This window comes from Thamnophis sirtalis, unplaced genomic scaffold, assembly GCF_051295495.1.
Source record: "Thamnophis sirtalis isolate CommonGarterSnake01/CBP01778 unplaced genomic scaffold, rThaSir2_p1.2 scaffold_3, whole genome shotgun sequence".
In the NCBI taxonomy this organism is placed as follows: Eukaryota; Metazoa; Chordata; class Lepidosauria; order Squamata; family Natricidae; genus Thamnophis; species Thamnophis sirtalis.
In genome coordinates, this window is record NW_028261383.1 from 133,460,428 (window position 1) to 133,480,273 (window position 19,846).

Below are 19,846 nucleotides of genomic sequence, written 5' to 3' on the forward strand. Positions count from 1 at the left end.
GTGTACCCAGGTGTGCAAGCTCGCATAGGCGTGTACATTCACCTACATCCTCAACACAAAAAAGGTGAATTGCATGGATGAGCAATCAGAAAGTGAGCAAGATCCTCATCCTCTCAGAGCTATTATCCTGTAGCTGAACCCAGAGGAACAGCTCCCCCCCCCGCCCCCATCATGACTCAGAGCTTCCCAGGCTAAAGGCCAAACAATGGCCATGAGGATAGTAACATCAAGCCAAGTATGTTATGTCCTTCCTTCCTTCCTTCCCTCCTAGAAGTTCTTCCCAAACTATCCTGTGGAATCCTCTTTTTCAATGGTTCCTTCACAGCAGGATGGAAGGCAGCCTTCCCTGCCCCTGGCCTGCCAGACTGATCTCCCCAACAAGCAGGCTGCTCCCCATAGCTAGCAGCTCTGCTGCTGCACCCCAGTTAGACCGGCTGCCCGTCAGCATCACGCAGACAGCATTGCCTGCACCCCGCCCCCAACAGACCCGACATGCCGGAAGCTAGCTGGCAGCCGTTCAAGCTAGCAGTCGGGCTGGCTGCCAGGGCACGGTGCCAGCAGCACCTTGCCGCTCACACTTTAACTTTCTGCATCTTGCAAGAAGGAAAAAACGCTGGGGGAAGGGCACGACAAGAGGCCGCCGCTGCAGGGGAGAGAAAGCACAAGTGCATTAAAGAAACTAAAAGTAGTTTGTGGCCACCAGCTCAGCACAGCGGGAAAGGTGGGACCGTTGGGGGGGGATTGGAGTGGGATTGGGGCGATTAGGAAGAGCAGTGGCTTGGGAGCCCAAAGGATAAGAGTGGGGAGGGAGCGAGGCAGGCGATCTTAGGATTGAGGCTAAAGCATACGGAGAGAACTTTGTAAGTTCCACTGAAAGGCAGCGAGTGATGTGACAGTGTAACTGCATTTGGAGACAGCCTGAAGAACATTGGCTGAACTGTGGAAAGGGAGTTCAGGCCCAGAACAACCACAGGAAGGTCCAAGGGGAGGGGGGGAGTGAGGGCTAGCAACAGCATGGGGACTGGGGGACAAGGCATCCATCTATCTATTGCATAGACCAGACCTGCTGCACATTCATTCTCCAAGTCCAAACACTTGGCCCAAGGGTCCTCTAAGAAACAGGAAAGAGAAGAGAGAACTTTTCTGAAATACTTTCAGGGTCCCTCAAGCCAAAACAGAAAAGGAGAAACTGCAGGTAATTCCCTGGATTCCCTTGCCAACCGACCCCCTCCCCTCTCTGCAGTGTGCTAACCAGCATAAATCAGGAAAAAAAACAGCTCTAACTCTAGGCTGTGTGAAGTTAAATGGAGCTGTTTCCTGCGTGACGTGGTCAGGGGGGCTGGGGATGGAAAAAAGGGACTCCAAAAATCAGAGGGTCTCCTACCCATCTACCATATCAAAATGCCTCAGGGTGCTCATTTGTCAAATCACTTTTATTTCTACTTCAATCCACAGCCTTCCTGCATCCCATTGTATCTTCTTCTTGCTATCTAACAACAGCCAGAACGCCAAGCAACTGAGAATTCTTACACCTGAATTCTCCTGTCTGCACAGTCCTTTTTTTCTAAGAAAACTGTAGAACAATGGGGAACTATACTTGTATGGGCAAATTAATGAGATCTCCTCTGCCACTGCAGATCGGGGCTATATGTCTTCTATTATTCTACCTGTACAGAATATTGGGGGGGAAATAGTGGATTTGACAATTTTTAGACTGTGCCAGTGACGTGGATATATCTGCAATATCAGGCATCTGAAGATCTCGCACTTCCATACTCTACCCATCTGCCTATTAAAGGACATTTCTAAGAAATATCCTTATTTAGAAACTATGCCGCCGCACCCAAGTGCCTCCACCAACTCTCCTTACCTTCATGTGAATGTGAGAACCAAATCTGAGAGGTGCCGGAGTGGGGGCCATGGAAGGCAGGTTCAGATGGGGATGATGTCGGTCCCGTAGGATGCGGAGGTGCTGCTGAGCCCAAACTGCTGCTTAGGAAGCTGCCCATAAAGGATGAGGCAGGTGAGTTTCCCATCAACCCACTTCCTGCTGGTGCACAAAGAAGGAAAGACCGTGTCAGGGTACAGATGGACAGATGATGCTCAGCAACCTCCCCATAATTGTGCACGCTCGATACTTTTGCTGAGAAGTAGCTGATTTCAATTGATCAAAAACTCTGTTTGTTTCAGGCACTGGGTTTGCAGGAGAGGGGGGGGGGAAATACGCTCAGCAGAAGCATAGCCCTCCCACATGCCCTGACACAGAGTCTCTAGAAGCATAAACAGTTTGCCACTCAATCTGGCAGCACAATGTTATCCAGTTGCTGTTGGCTTTGGGGAAAGAGTTGGCATTAATGTTAGTGCCCACCGAAGACCTCTTGGAGTCTCAAGCTGGCTAAATCTTCCAAGTATGCTACATCGTTAAAGCAAAGGATAGGTGTGTTGTTTTCTACCAATAGCTGTCTGTACATCATACATACTTATCAGAAAACAAGCAATTGTACACATGTACACCGAGACTAAAATGTGAGCAAGAAGCAAAGAATCCATTGGAATACCCGCCTGCAACCTTGTCAGCAATCACACTTCAACTCAACACCAGGCGTTTCAACACAAATGCCTGAGTCCTGGAGGGCGAGCTAATGAGAACAATCCATGTACAAGTTCTTCCACTGCCATTCCAGAATGGGGGGGGGGAATAATAATCATGGGAAAATGAATTAGAGGGAACCACGTTCTCCACAGGATATATTCAAAAATTACAAGTGCAGCATAAACATAAATGCAAAAAAACCCCACAAAGCCGTGATATAGGAATTCGACGTCACGTACATGTCTCAGAAAAATGGAGTAGTGGGAGGGGATCCCATCCTTCAATGTTTTGAATCACTGAAACTCTTCACTTAAAGACAAAAGGTCTTCTTCCTTTGCCTGATTCCAGAGTTATTGTTTCAGTCGCTTATGCATCCTAACGCACTTCCCCAATACAGCAATCCTTTGGACATATTAAAGAGACACCTGACAATTAGTTCTGAAAGACCGAGGTGGAGGTTGCAACACTATTGCTGTGCAAAGAAATGCATTCTTCCAGAAGTAACGTAATGTGGGAACGCTGAACTCATGTGAGATTGGCTAGTACCTTCGGGGAAGTGAATGCAGTTCATGGAAGAGTGCAGGTGATGTGATATACAGCTGTATTACTTTACTCATGCAAGTAGACTGCTTATGAAAGGGTTTTCCCCCCAATTTGTGATTGTCAGAACAAACAAAAACTAAGAAATATCCATAATTTACAGATGTCATCAGGGACTCCAGTACCAATTGATCACTGTTATATCTGCCGTGTACAATATAACAACGATTGGAAGGGAAACCTTTCCCAATTCTTCTATGTTTGCTTCACTTCGAATGTGCCTTAGTAGGTTAAATACTGTCCAGACCCACAAGTACCAAAATATGCATTAAGTGTGAATGGGTATGTCTTAAGTTTGATATCGTTTCTACCCTGTTTCCCTGAAAATAAGACCCCCCCAGGACAATAAGCCCAATCAGACTTTTGAGTGCATGCGCTAAAATAAGCCCTCCCCCCCAAAAAAAATATTGCAACATAGCAACTGCCATGAGGTGACTATGCTCACTGCCTCCTGCACCTCAAAAATATTAAGACCTCCCCGAAAATAAGGCCAAGTGCTTACTTCGGGGGTAAAAAGAAAATAAGATCCTGTCTTATTTTCGGGAAAACACGGTATGGCTTCAGCATCAACACAACAAACAATGTTCTTTACATGTTGGGCACAACCCCAAATTTCTACTTGTCACACTGTTGTTAAAAATGTGTGACCCTGCTAAAAAAAGGGGGGGAACACTATCCTTGTGATTATATGAGAGGCTGCTAATAAAGCCCTGTACTATCTATGGGCAATAGGCCTGGATTTTTAGTCATGATCCCTAGGTATTTGACGTGGGTGAGTGTTTGATGAAGCATCCAACTAAGAAGCAGGAAGTTCTCACTTTAAGCCAGCCCACGCTCCCTAGCTAATCCCATTGGGATGCCTCAGTGATGAGTATGGGGATGTGGTTTACACAGCACTGGCCAAGGACACTCCCCACAGCTGGGATGGAGATGGGAACTTAGGCATTAGCTAGGAAAGTCCCTTTCTGGACACTATGAAGTGGTCAAGTCAAATCTGGAGGGCTCCATGTATGCCCAGGCTGGTGTTTCTACAGCTCATCACCACAGGCTAAGCAAAGGGATAGTGAGAATCAAGAGGATTCCTTTGAAGCTGTAGGATTTCTTCTCTTGCAACAACCAGCCTTTGTCAATGAGCATTCAGATCTGAGATCTTTACAACCTCAAAAGAACATGCAGCAGGCCTCCTTCATCCCAGGGTCCCTCTCCACGTCATGCCTACTTCTCTCTCCCTATCTGCCTAACCTGTACATTCCCTTATGACCTTATAATTCCTATACTGACTTGTTTTACAAAGCAACCTCATTGGGTTTTATCTTTGCAGCAATGTTCCCTCTAAGCTGTGGCTTGAGTGCAGAGGCTGTTGTGCACGCTGGCATGGGGGACTTAGTCTTCTGCTCACTGTCAAAGACAACACTTTAGCGGGATAGGTTTTTACAAACGGGTAAGCAGAGAAAAGGGACGCAGTGGCTCAGTGGCTAAGATGCTGAGCTTGTCGATCAGAAGGTTGGCAGTTCAGCACTTTGAAAATTTAATATTTTTATTAAAAATGCGCACTTTATACAACAATTAAATTTTTGGTTGAGTTAAAATAGGTAGCCTCATTTTTTCTCCTCTGGAGAGCTTAAACATGCAAAAAAGTATATAAAACAATTAGCTGCCACCCTCATCAGCCAAGGGTTGCTGTCTCCAACCCTTGCCCTCACCAATGTCAAACCAATGGCTGCAGAGAATATATCATGACTTGTACATCTGCTTCCCTAGCTTAGAGGAAGCTCTGCTCTGGACACAGTTGACCCCTTTATATCCCATCCCATGAAATTCAATCTGCCACACATTCCCAAATCTAGTTTGCTCCTTGAAACATAGTATTTTCTCTCTGACATACATACAGAGAGTTTAGTTTCTTCCAGATATGTTGTCTATACATAGGCTCTTATTTTTCAAGTGGTCCAATAACCAGTGGGAAAACGGAGCTGGCTTCCTTGCACACCTCTGCACAAACAAAAGCAATGTAACTGCACCTCCACTACATTCTGGTTCCAATCCCACCTCAGCTACTGATCTAGGGCAAAACAAAGCTCCCAACTTCCCCCACCATGCCCTTGCAAAATTGGGCTGAAATCTATCTATATAAAAACGGCTGTGGGTGTGTATGTTGCAGCATTTCCCCCTATAAAAAAATACCTGGGCAATGCTGGGTTATCAGAAAGTAATGAAATAATTAATAGTAGAATTGTAATGGTACAAGAAAGGAACTAGTCTTTTTAAGTGCCAAACACAACCTCCCAATCTTTGAAAATTTATAAATTTGTTTCTCCCAAGCAGCATTATGTGAAATTTCATGCTCCGTTCCATTTAAGAATATGCCTTAAACATGGCGCCGATCCCTTGCGATTAGTGGGCACATCTTATTCAACTTGTCAGAAGGCAGAAGATGTCCATGAGTATTCAAGAGAGGAAAAAGAAGAAGGATTTAAATTTCCCTTCCTAAGGGACAACACATTGTAGTAGCATCTTCCCTCTTCAGGTTCCTTCAAAATGTTGCTGCTAATCTTGGAAAATGTACTCTCTTTCTCTCTCTTTTATTTTATATATAGATGGTCTTCGATTTACAGCCGTAGCTAGGAGTAAATTTCAATTGTAAGTCATGAAAGTCTTAAGTTGAGGCACCCACATGACTGGACCATAGTTTTTGATGGTTTTTCTAGGGTCATTAAATGAAACCTGTGGTTGTTAGTCTGAATCCATTCTTATAAATGGGTGGGTTTTTTTTTTGTCAGAAACCAGTAAAAAAAAAACAACCCACCACAAAACAATGGTCATGCGACTCCAGGATGCTGTAGTTAGTCATAAACATGAGCTGGTAGATGAGCACCCAAAATATAGTCTTGTGACTGAGGGAAGGGAGAGTGTAACATTTTGCATTGGTCAGTAATACTTTGCAAGCTATAAACCATCCCTTCCAAGGGCCATCTTACAAGGGTCAATGGTTAAATGACTCATAAGTTGAGGACTACCTGTGTCCCTATTTAATTCGTACATACTATACACATTCTTTACTGAAACACATCCCTCCCTCTCCACCAAGTCCTGCTGTGGTGTCTCATCATGGCCAGGATTTATGTGTTCCTTGGTAGGATGAGTATTGAATTCTGGGAGTGTATGCTATGTATGTGCTCCCAGCAGGGTCAACCAAGGCATGAAGGTTATCCCAGCTGCCCAACTAAAGCAAAGAGGTGTTCATATTAGGCAGCAAGGAAGCCAAAGTCAAGATCTCGGGAAGGAACTTAACAGAAGAATTTCAGAAAGCTGTTAGGAAAGACAAAAAGCAGTATTACAACAACATCTGAAAAGATACTGAAGAGAAAGGCAGACATGGAAAAAAGAAGGAAGGTCTTCCAAGATTCCTCTGAAGTCAGAAGGTGGTTTCAGCCTCCCTATTGGTATGCTAAAGGATGCCAGTGGGCATATAGTAACTAATTCCAAGAAGATCAAACGAAGATGAAAGGAATACATTGAAACTCCATACAGCAGAGATGTCAATATCCATGATACTTAGAAGATGTTCTCTACTTACAAGTAGCTCTAGTACTATCGTAAAAGATAAAGTTAGATCGGCCCTTTAACTAGTCTTTACTTGAGTCAGAAGGTTACAGGAATTAACAGAATACCTATAGAAATAAGGTAAGCTATAAGAAGAATCAGTAAAGTTCTAAGCAAATTATGGCAGCAAATTTGGCAAACCATGAAACGACTGGAAGAGATCTATCTCCATACCATTACCAAAGAAAAGAGAGGAAGCTGGATATGCAAGCTATGTTACAATAGCCTTAATGTCACACACTAACAAAATAATACCTGGGAACATCCAACACAGGTTAGAGAGCCCTCCATGGAAAAAGAGATGCCAGATGTTTCAGCTGGCTTTAGAAAAAGCTGAGGAACACAAGACATCACTACTAATGCACGATGGGTAATTGAGAAAAATACCAAAAAAATACCAAAAAGAAGTCAATATGTGCTTCATTGATTATAGAAAAGCTTCTGATTGTGTCATCATGAGAAACTGTGCAATAGTGTAGGGAAACTCTGAGCTCCTCATTGTCTTCATATGAAAACTATACACAGGTGAGAAATCCTCAGAAAGTCGCCAAACAACCTGTTCCAGGTTGGCAGAGAGGTGATTGAAGGCTGTATCCTCTCCCCTTATTTATGAAGCTTATGTGTGTGATACCTATTAAGGATCATAGAATGGGATGAAAATGAGCAATTTTCATACAGAAACATCCATAACTAGTGTTAGACTAATGACACAATTCTGGTGGGTGCCCAGAAGATGTAAATGACTAGATCTTCATGGAGAAATGATTAGTATTAATTAGGATTATTTGAAATAATAGAGACATACGTTTACTTTGGAGTAAGCCTGATGTATATATTTGTAGCTGTACCAAAGAAAATCAGAAGTCATTCTTTCTCTTTCCCCCCTTCTATTTCCTTCTCTGCACTTTTATTATTTCCTGAATCTTTTTCTAATTTTCTATGTCTATTTGTTTATCTTTTAACTTTGTTTTTTTTTAGAAAAATCAATAAAGTTATATAAAAAACTATTGATTTTCAAAAACACAAGGTCAAAATATAAACAGACAAGAAAATAAGATTTGAAAAAGAAGAAAGATCAAGAGGGGGGAAGGGGTGCAAAAAAAAAGAAAAATAGAAAAACCTGATTTTCTTTGTACAGATATGAAATATATCTATACATATAAATTTAAATATATATATATATATAAAACCAAAAATATATTTTAGAAAGTCAAACAGATAAAATGCCATCCATAGAAAGGTAATAATGAAAGTATGTCATACAGAGGATAGGCATATCTTACTGTAATGTCAACACCCTGGCTCTTAAAAAAATAGAGAAATATCATGGAGAAAATTTTTATCTGGGGATATATTATATCTTGGTGGTTTTTCCCAAGTAAAAGTGGGTTTTTGCAGTTTCCAGAGATAGATTTGATTATAACTTCAGGAAAACATTCTGTAAAACAGGAGTGACAAAGGATAGCTATTCCAAATTCAACATCTAGCGTAGGAAGGAACATAGCTAAAAAAAAAAAAAGGCTATAAATTAAAATCTACAGCACCAGACTTATTCCACCTGAAGGCCAAACACCAGTAAATGTACTGCATAGAGAGGGAGACATGCTTTTACATATGATTTAGGGGAAAATGCCAGTTTATGGAACTACAGCCAAATTGCAGATTCAAGTTCAGCAGAGCCGAAATCTTCTTTCCTTACAGTCTACCTGGCATCTAGAGAAATGATGTAACAAACAGCAGATCAAAAGCCTTCCCCCATCCTCTGGCTACAGAGAATATTTTTTGCATCCTCCTCTTCAAAAATCAGCTCTGTTTGCAGTCCTGATGTCCAATCAGGTAATTGGCTGTCATGCAATCAGAGCTTGCCCACCCACTCGGCTCCCCAGTCTCGGACCACACAACATTCCACACAGCCCACAGGTTTTTCTCCAACTGGCCGGTGCTGCTTCAGACAGCTGCAGCAGTTACTCTTTCCGTGCTGTTCTTCTTCGCCCCCCCCCCTCCCCTCACCTCATCCAGCTGTGTGGCATACTGATAATACTTGCATACCAGGCTGTGTTGCTGAAAATAATCCTTCCCCTTGCATTAGGCCTCACAAATCCTGATGCCATCTTGGGGGCAGAACAGTTGCCCTTTCACGCTAATCTGCCAAGGAGACGGGATAAATAGGAAGGAGGGGAACAGTTGCCGTTTCCAGACCAAGCCTATTTGAGAAGCCCGTGTGCAGCCTTTTGGCTTGCATCTCCCTGAGAACAGAGCCCCGTGCCTCGTCTCTCTCACGCTTGCCAGCGTTTCCCAGCCTGTGAGTCACAAAATGCTGGCAGCTCCTGCTCCCCTGACTCTGCAGCTGATCAGCCCCTCGCCAACTTCCCACTCCCTTCTCAAACTGCATCCTTCTTAGTGCTGAGCCTCTCACACTCATAAACTGAAATCCAGATTTGGGTAGCTCCATCCCCCTGATACGTTTGTGTATTCATAATAACTATTGAGTTTGAGCGGGAAAGTTTATTGGCATAAAAAATGCTGACCACTCTTAGGGTCCCAGTGGGGCATTAGTAATGAAGCAGAAGAATAGTCCTAGCAATAGCACTTAGACTTATATACCACATTATAGTGCTTTACAGCCTTCTCTGGGACACAGTGGCTCACTGGCTAAGACGCTGAGCTTGTCGATCAGAAAGCTCAGCAGTTTGGTGGTTTGAATCCCTAGGGTCGTGTAACGGAGTGAGCTCCCATTACTTGTCCCAGCTTCTGCCAACCTAGCAGTTTGAAAAGCATGTAAAAATGCAAGTAGAAAAATAGGAACCACCTTTGGTGGGATGGTAACAGTGTTCCGTGCACCTTCGGCATTTACTCATGCCGGCCACATGACCATGGAGACGTCTTCAGACAGTGCTGGTTTTTCAGTTTTGAAATGGAGATGAGCGCTGCCCCCTAGAGTTCGAGAACGACTAGCACATATGTGCAAGGGGAACCTTTACCTTTACCTTACAGCATTCTCTAAGTAGTTTACAGGGTCAGCATATCGTCCCCAACAATCTGGGACCTGATTATACTGACCTCAGAAGGATGGAAGGCTAAGTCAATCTTGAGCTGGTCAGGATCGAACTCCTGGCAATGGAATGCAGAGTTAGCCTGCAATACTGCATTCTAATCACTGTAATATCACAGCTCTTAGTCCTAGTTCTAGTCCTATCCACATTATAGGTAGCAGTAGAGTAAGAAACAACTCCCTTTAGTAACAGTAATCTGCAGCAGACGAGAGCAACTTTGTTGTAGTGGTTAAGGCATCAATAGAAACCGAGAGACTGGGAGTTCTAGTCCTTTCTTGGGTACAAAACCAACTGTGGGACTTTAGACCAGCCACTTTCTTTCAGTCCTAAGGAAGGAGACAATGGCAAACCACTTTTGAAAAGTTACAAAGAAAACTGTAAGGAACTTGTCTCTCGTGGGTGGTTAGTGGGCCACGCAGAAGAACCCTTTGCCTTATTTTTTATATTTGAAACTCCAAGTTTTCAAAACTCCACTGTCTCAAGGAAGGATGAGGCTGATAAGAGAAGCAACAACACCAAAACACAAAAGTTCCATAAATGAAGGCAACGCCTTGTATCCATTCATGCCTGAAAAAGATCTATGAAGAAGGACACGTAAAGAGGCACGTGTAAAGCCTCTACTGGAAATTCTATGTCCCTAATGGTACCACCATACATGAGTAGTGATGGAGTGAATGGAGAACCTCTCCATTAATATATATACATTTCAAAGTTTCAAAAGAGAAAATATCTGGTTGGGTTGGCTTGCTGAGGCTCAAGTACAAATGTCCCATTTTTTCCTACACCGAGTGTCAATTGCTAATTGTTTACATTCCAAACTGTTCTGGGATTCAGTACTTTAAGAAGAGAAGCACCAGTCGGTTAACAATGAGGACATTATACATGGCAATCGTTGACTGTAAAGTTTGCCTGTATCACATACTGTAGAGTTTAGGTTTAGGTCCTACTAAATTCACTGTGCTTTACGTAATGGATTTATTACAAGCTGTGAATAACACAGTCAAAGAGAAAGATGTCTATGAAAGAAACCCGCCTTTAACTATACAAGAAAGGCTGAGAGAGCAACCATTTCCCATGGCTTCCCATTGCTTCCAAACTCTCTTGTGGGTTCCGGGAAACAGATCTTTGTGGATTCCTCTCTACAGGAGGTTTCACTCATCTCTGGCCATCGGAAGGAGGAAAATTAATAATCTTGGCCTAATGAAATCCTCATAGTAGCAAACCAAGCCCCCAAATTCTTAGCAAGCAAACCATTAGAACTGGGAGCAATGCCATACAGCAGTCTGTGGAAGAGCTGAGTTGCACTGTTTTCCTGGTTCTTCAACAAGTAGCAGAAAAATGGGAATTCCCACCTTAAAAAAGAAGAAATATCTATTTCCTTCTTTCCCCACTGGGCAGGAATTACTATAATCTCTTCCATAATGTCAGTGTGAATATTTAAACCAATAGCTGCGTAGAAGGCGATGCAATTGTGTGCAACATTCTGTCCACCTTGGTGCATTTTCCTCCTCTTTAATGCACAGTATTCAATGTCCAAGCTGAGAAGTGGAAGGGCTCCAGCTGGTCTGAAAACTCCAACTCCAATACTAGGGTCAAACTACACATTATTTCAAAGCAAGGATGAAGAACCCTCGTACTGTTAAAACTCCCAGCCTCATCCCACATTGCTGGTTCTGCTGGGAATTGCTTAGCACCAATTGGAAAGCCACAATTTTTGCCGATTTCCCCTCCCCACCAACCTTTTTAGTGTAAAAGTAAGTGTAACAGAACCTTGGGGAATGTTTTTGCTCCACAATATGTTGTAATCTCAATTTAAGATGTGTGCGTGCAGTTTCCATTAAACAATGCAGTTTGCACTGAACAGATCACTTTTTGACATACTAAATTGCTGGGGTTGCAATTGTAAGAGGAGAATTAATATCTCCCTACACTGCACAATATGGATAAAATCCAATGTACTGAACATAATTTTGAGGGGAAAATGGCAATGGGTAGTTACCTTATTAAAGTAGTATGTAGGTTGACCTCTATAGTTACAACTGTTATGATTATTTAATGATGAAGAAAAATAATAATGACAAATGTATGTTTACAGGTACTCCTCATTTAGCAACCACAATTAGATCCAGCAACTTGGGTGATAAGTGAAGCGTTCACTAAGATAAACTGTGTTTATACTGTTACTTCAGTTTTCCTTTGCTTTACAGATCCACAAAGTTTGTAGGCTTGGTATTAACTGAGAACAATTACTGTACGACAGCTGCTAAACAAGGACTATTGTATAGCAAAGCTTTTTCTATGTCCCATAAATCAATGGATCACTTTATTTTTTACTTGATATTTGTATTTTTGAATTCTGATATTGCAGGCAGATCCCCAAGCTAAGAAGTACCCCTGGTTATTACGAAGGTTACTTACTCCAAATCATAGCAGATGGCCAAACAAAAGGAAAAACAAAGAATTAAAGAAGAGGTGCAACCACCAATAATATAGTAAAACCAACTTTCAAGATGGTTCACCCTCAGCATTAAGCCATGAAGGGCTGAACAAGTCACATTGTACTAAGCCAGCCTTTCTCAATTTGGCTGATGTAATCAGGGAATTGCAGCTGAGCAACAAGCTGGAGAAAGTTACACTAAGCTATAAACTAATGTTTAATAAACCACAATGGTTGGATTACTGTGCTAAATTACAACTAAACAAATCTTGCGATCCCTTAGGAGTGTGCATGACCCCCGCCTCAGATTCCCAAGGTTACCACCCTCCTCCTTTTCCACTTGGCTTAATTGTACTCCAAACTCTTCATAGCAAGACAACACTGGCCATTTCATGCCGCGTGATGTGAACAAGGTGTGCTGCCAAAAAAGGTGCCTGAATAACACTAAATGTGGAACCTAGCTCAGCTTTGGGAGAGGGAATTCAAATTTTCTTTTAAAAGGACCTGAAAAGACTTTAATGTGAGCCCCGGAGTCTGACCGGCATGTAGACAATTTCTATATACTAGAAGCAAAAAGCACTTCTCTTTCTTTGGATGAGAGAAAGAGACCCCACCCAATTTAATTAAATTCACAAAGATACAAGACTGATTTCTGTTATAGGAGAGACAGTTTTTACTACCATAAATTGTAGAAAATCTTTTGACCCTGGAGGTTTGCAAATTGGGAGGAGGAGACATGTACAGTAAATGGAATACAACCAAGTGCCAGTATCTGTCCAATGGTCAAACTGGGAGCAGCTTTGTGGAATAAATACTAACAGGGAGTGTTTCCCTTAAAATTAAGAGAGGTGTCAAATTCAACTGAGCAAAAGAACAGAACACCCTCTCCCAAGCAGAAGCTGGTTCAGACAACTAACTACACTTTGTAGCTAGAGGTCAAGGAAGACAGCTTGCTCCCAGATACATTTTGTCTTTGTAAAAGCCTTAGCTACCCAGCTTACCAAGGCCTATGTCTGGCCTGCTTCGCTGGTTTGCACTGCATGCGTTAGGCTAACCACACCTAACAATTTCCCGTTGTGAATCAGCATTGCCTCAAGTCAATTATAGTTAAACTAAAGCAACCAGCTCCAGATGGGATACTAGTTGGATACTTATTTCTACTCCTAGATTTTACCCACTGGCTGCTTTCCATTTCCCTGAATTTCAAAGTTAAGATGGACCTTCTGGTTCCATCCCGCCCATCCCCCCAAGACATGAGGCTGAAGTATTCTTCCAGTCCAAAGCCACACAACTCCTCCTTCTTGAGTTGGTACACCCCCAGTGTGGAAAATATGAGGAAAGTTAAGTAGGTGAGTATGAAAAACATCTGTAGCTTTGGGTGAGAAAATGACACTACAAAGCCCCATTCTGAGAGTCAACATTCCTTTCATCAAACAACTTATCCATTGTGTGTGAAAGGGCAGAGATTCATTCGCATCAATACTCAGAGAAAGCTCTTTAATTGGCCACAGGCTGTTGAAGCCCCTGGCAGCCAGATTCCCTTATTTTAAAGGTACTACATCCCTATAACTCTTTACCCCATTTATACACAAACACACATGCACACACAACAAAACTTCAGGATGTCTACAATTGCAGATATTGTTGTTCCAGAGTCCTGTTTAGTTTGAAACTGGTATTTGGCAACCCTAATGTGGTTTCAGAAGTGATACCACCACTGCAATTAGTGAACAAGGGGCTAAATCCAGGTTGGCCCCATTTTACCCAAGCAACTAAATCCGTCCCAAGATCATCAGTTGAGGCAGCATAGGCCACATATTCTCCACAGAGCTGGCCTTGATTGCTGTTGCCACAGTAAACAACCATTGTTCTCCAGACCCATCAGGCTGCACAGCTTATTTTTCTGGGCACCAACCTATCCACGATCCGTTTTTTGTTTTTTTTTAGTTCCGAGCCCATCTCCTTTACAAAAGCAAGGTAGTAGAGAACCGGACTCACGGTATCTGGATTGGGTTACTGTGTATGGAAGAAGCAGGATGAGTTCGGGATGCCTATGTAGCCTAGAAAAGCTCTAATTTGAGAACACCCGGCAAAAAGTATTATGAAAAGGAAATACCAAATAGGTGATGTACATCTTTCATTGGTCCAACCTTTGAGTGATAAAACAATTTGGGCAGAAAAGGAAGAAGAAATTTTGCTCTACCGATATTATATGGATCAGAATGGTTAAAACTCAACTGCTGATTTCAGATAACCCAAAAAGCCATTCGTCTACAAAACTACAAAGTATTTACAACATATTTATGTATTCGATTTTTACCCTGCCTTTATAACTTTCTAAGTAACTCAAGGCAATCAACATCCATAGTATTCCCTCCTCCTATTTCTCCCATAACAACAACCCTATGAGGTGTGTTGGACTGAGAGATTACATTGCAATATGTAAACAAAATCAGGAAGAATATACTATAAAGGACCTGCAGTGGCGCAATGGTTGAAGTGCAGCATTGCAGGCTACTTCTGCTGATCCCCGGCTGCCAGCAGTTTGGCAGATTGAATCTCACCAGGCTGAAGGTTGAGTCAGCCTTCCATCCTTCCAAGGTGGGTAAAATGAGGATCCAGATTGTTGGGGGAAATATGCTGCCTCTGTAAACCTCTTAGAGGGAGCTGTAAAGCACTGTGAAGTGGTGTATAAGTCTAAGTGCTATTGCTATAAAGGGATGGGGGGGGGATTGTAAGTTTTTTATTGCTTTAACTATAACCTTCCTAATTTACATTACATGTTTTCATCTGTTATTTCGTACTTCCATGTTCACATACACAACTCATGTCTCTCTAAATAAATTAAACACTAGGAGGAACAACTTGTTTATTTGTTCACCAAAATGCAAAATGGAGTGGCTATAAACAGCAAAGGTTCCATAGCTTCATTCATATTCAAAAGTGCTAAGCAAATCTTTTAAAGACGATTCAAAACGTTTACACTGGCTTGAGACATCACAGTGGATCTGCAGGTTCAATGTGATGGATCTGGCAAAACTCCATGAAGTTTGCATTCCAAACCAGCTGTGACCTGAAAAAGAAGCTGAAATCTCAAAACTGAATAAAAGAAGGGAGATATTGGATATGAAGGCAAAAGGGGACTTTGGAGTGTAAAGGAGGTGCTTGTGTAGCACTTGTCTGTAACTTCTTAAGCTCTTGTGGCTTCCTCTCTGCAGCTGTTATGCAACCCCAGGAAAAGTCATGTTTTGTTTAAAGGGTTGCAGACAGGTGCAACATGCGTGTCCCTGCATGCTCTGAATTCCACAACCTCAAAAGATAGGTGTGGGTGCGATGCAGGTCAGGGAGGAGGGTGGAGACACTGCAATGTGTAAACAGAGCCAAGATGAATATACTGTAAAGGAGAGGGGACAAATTGTTCATTTTTACATTATAGTTTTCATATGTCACCACCACAAAATAATAAGAAACAGCATCATTTTCAGCAATCGTGATGACAAAAAGGGCAGTTAATAATTGCTTCTAGCTTTGGGGCCACTTTTATGCACCCCACTGATAAGAATCAGTCCCCTGAAGCTGCTTGACCTTTTCCCACTCCATTCCTGGTCCAATATTGGAAGAAAAGAGAAGTGGTTGGAATCCATAGTAGCATAGTCCAGGATACAGATCAGCAGTTGTGCAAGGCGTAATTGGCATAGCTGGGTAAGAGATCTCACCCAACCTGAGTCTTGGGAGAAGAGGGGAGACCTTTGCAGCTCCTCATCTGGTTTTAGTGGCTGGAGAAGGAAGTTAAATTCTTAAGAGATAAGCCTAGCCTTACACAGCTTTGCTGGGAAAAAATGCAAGATCTAGAACAGGCTCAAAAAGAATCTTCAGTCCTGGGTTCAATTATGAAGACTCCTTCTTAGCCTATACTTGGAGTTTCAGGGCAGATCCACCCTGTATCCACCCTCTTCAGGTCCCCAGAAGGGGTTACTACCACTTCTTAAGGGCAAGAATGGATAATATAGTTCTCTACTGACCTCCAGCACATTGCAGCTATCCATATTTTGAAGCTCCAGAGCTCTTGATAGTGGATGATCTGAAATGTTTACTTTAGATCTAGTGTTTGCCCTCAGCTTCATTTGGCTATTACCCCTAGTCCATTCTCTCTCTTCCCACAACTGATAACTGGCTTATGTGGCCATTTTGTCCCAGGTTGCTGGTTTTCTGCTGGATGACAGCTGTTTGTTGTTGTTTTTTGTTCACTCAGAGTTCATCCAGTGATAGCTTGTTTATGCCAATGATTTTTCCTCACCACCTTTTTCCACTGCCTCCAAAACCTTATTGCTCCATTCAAGACTGACTAGACATAAGTAAAAACAACCAACTAGGTCCTTCAATGGTCATACTTCAGACTAAGAGCTATCCTAGTCATATGGTCAATCTGTTGCAATCCTGACCAGAATTTCTAAAGCTGGGATTTTCTATCAACTGAGAGAGAGAAGAAGAGTTGCCATGGATTCCTAGACATTTTAATATATTAAGTTATTCAATATCTTTCCCGCCCCTCAAATTTAATATTTTATTTCTAACAGTCTGTGAACAATGGAAGTATTTCCCATGGCTTCTGTGCTTAGAGATTAAAAACATATCCCACTTTTTCAAATACACAGTTATTTCATAAATTTTTCTTGGAAAATTTTTTGGGGCCTACCCAGCTCATATGAGGCTCTTCACTATTTATTATTTAATGCATTTAAGTATTTAAATTTATATGCCACCCATCTCCCCAGAGGTAACTGTAGGCGGCTCACAATCATATTTAGTGCACATTGTTGCCTCAAAGAAATTATGTGTCCTTGCGTATCTCTTATGCGTCCTCACAATGAACAAACTATCCATCTAAAAGCCTGTCCATGAACCCAAAACCAGAAGTGCATCCAATTATAAATTATTGCAATATAACATTTATACATAGTACGAACAATAGAACGAGGGGGTCTACATTTAAATAATGCTGCTAAACAACAGAGGTATAGAGCTGAGGACTGAACAGGTTATGTATATATGAGAAGCCAGAAGCCTGGAAGGCTAAATATATCTCACCTCTTGTAAATATATAAATTGTAAGTATATTTCAACAGTCCTCAGCGAAATGCCGAGAATTGTGATGTATTTGCTATTGTGAAATGAGTAGAATTTTTTTTCATCTACTATTGGATTGCTCCAATTTTACACAATAAAGGGGACAGACAAACTGACCCATTCACAGCTAACATCAAATGCAGAGCGTGTATCATTAGAGAAGATCCACAGCCTTTTGTACACTGAAAGTATTTTCTCCCTGCTTCTTTGGAGAAGGGTGGCTCAGAATAAGGAATAACTTGCCACAGGGGTCTTTAATGAATTACTAGTACATGTCTGTCTCCAGGCCTGCTTAATGAGGGCCTACGTGAAAGGGGACTACTATTTCTCCCTTTCAGAGCAAACTCTTTGGCCCCTAAGATCTGCCATAATGAGTCAGGGAATGGCTATGTAGCTCTGTGCTTGTGGGTGTAATGAAGGCAGAACTTGGCTCTAGTGTTATAGTTATTAAATTATTCTTTTTGGAGGAAATTTTAAGGAAGGAAGAGGCCTGAGAAACAGCCCTGTGTTTTCAAGCAAGCACAGAGGCCAGTTTGAAGCCAACTGCATGGTTCGAATATTAGCTTTTATATATCAGAAAAATGTATCTTAAGAATGGTTAGTGCCTAAGTGCTTTTGAGTATGGATAAAGTATAATTCTTTTCCTTTTGTAAAGGCAGCCAGCTTCAAAGTACCTCTGAGTATTTCTTTAATTTGCATATACACTGGAAGATTAGAATACCATCAAGGGCACAATGCTTTAGAGTTAGGTTCACCAATCACGTTAAGCTATGGGTGTGAACCCAGCCTCCGTGGTTAATAAACCATACTTTATGGCTTCGTATATTGTGTAAACCCAGCCAACTGTGCTCAGTTCAATACGCCATGGTGGACTAAACTATGACTTACTACAAGCAAACCATGTCAAGGATCACATGACAGGAGTGTTTTTTCATTTCTTTCAGTTTCTATAATGATGGCGGAGAATAGCTAGCAAAATTTTGGGTAGTTTGTAGTCAAACCCATGAAACAGTTCTCTTGAAAGAGAGATTCATGGATGGTTGTGAGAGTTGAGAACTTAAGACATTAATTTAAAACATTTTTTCTCCAGGAGGAATATTTTGCCTTCGCAGAAAACTGTCTAAAAATAAATACAGCATTTGCCCTAAACATTTAATATACAACCCAAAAAAGAAAAAGGAAAAGGAGGTAATTATGGTGTTTAAAACTCACAACTTTAGCATTTTTAATTCAAGGTTCTGACACACATTTGGGTGTGATTATCCAGACTTGCAATACCAAGGCATTATCTGCTTTATATACATTTAAATTGCTCCTTTCTATGCTCCATATAAAGAATTCCTGACTTTGGGCTCAAAGGACTGACACCCTCTGTCAAGTTCTTATATTAGCTGCATAATTAAATAAGTGATCCCAAGGCACTGGAAAATTAATCTATGAATTCTTTGAAGACCAACTGTTGCTAAATGAAGGGTAGGGGCAAAAGAGTAGATCACCAATATTTTACGGAACGTTACCAGTTTCAACTGGTAAGCGCTAATGGTAATATGGTGGTGTGGGCTCTCACAAAAAGTAAAAACACCTCCTACTACCAGGTGAAAAGCAGACAGGAACAAACTGGTTGATTTTCCACAATAGCATTACTTGGGAACTACTATCCCAGAAGTAGGGCATGGTTCTAAGCTTCATTTCTTGGCAAACGAGACTTGTTAAAAGCCATCCAGCTTGCATTATGTATCCTTGGCATAGCTCAGCATTAGGATGCCCAAACTCTCGGCAGATACATCACCAGCCAGCTGTGCTATGTGCCCAGCATTGGATTGTGCAGCCCATTTCCTGCCTTCAAAGGCATGTGAGAAATTTCTACCTTTCCAAAACAAACAAGCCATAAAGATTCCCCAGGCACCAACCTGCTCTCCCAATTGCTTTCCAATGAGACCCTTCTGTGTTTATATACCTGGCACTGTGAGAAAATACTTGAATACAATATAAACACTAACTGTCCAATTATGCCCCCTCTTCTTCTCTGGCTTGGGGCTTTTGTCAGATGCAGAACTCCTGTTTCCTCCCTCCCCAGCCTGTGAATCTCCTCTGAGAGGATGTCTTAAGCGAGGCCTATAATCAATGCCCAGCTTAATAGCTGACACTGGCAAGCCTAAGAGAAAAATAGCCTCAAACTGGCCTGAATTACAGGTAATTAATTGTAATTGGATATAAACTCTCACTGGGTCTTTTCAGACTGTATACAGGTTAGTGTGGAATTTTGATGTGTATATTTCAAAATTCCTCCCAGCCATAGTAAGGGATACGAAAGAAGGCTGCAGAAGTGTGACACGCTAAGCCAAATCCATCAGCTTCTTCCATAACATAGGAGTGTCTGGTCTTATAATCACATCACAACCCAATTTTAGTAAAGGGACAGTTCTGAATTAG

The 19,846-nt window shown here is 41.8% G+C and overlaps 1 protein-coding gene across 5 annotated transcripts in view; it reads right to left on the reverse strand.

The window, feature by feature from the left end:
• The window catches only part of BAHCC1 (BAH domain and coiled-coil containing 1), a 130,001-nt gene that overhangs the window by 48,939 nt on the left and 61,216 nt on the right, over positions 1-19,846 (reverse strand). For 4 of the 5 annotated variants that reach the window (XM_087710166.1, XM_087710165.1, XM_087710163.1 and 1 more), the window contains one exon: positions 1,871-2,050. In XM_087710166.1, coding sequence (XP_087566292.1) covers positions 1,871-2,050 — 180 coding nt within the window. The remainder of the gene's footprint in view (positions 1-1,870; positions 2,051-19,846) is intronic. The other variant, XM_087710167.1, reaches the window with a different exon arrangement.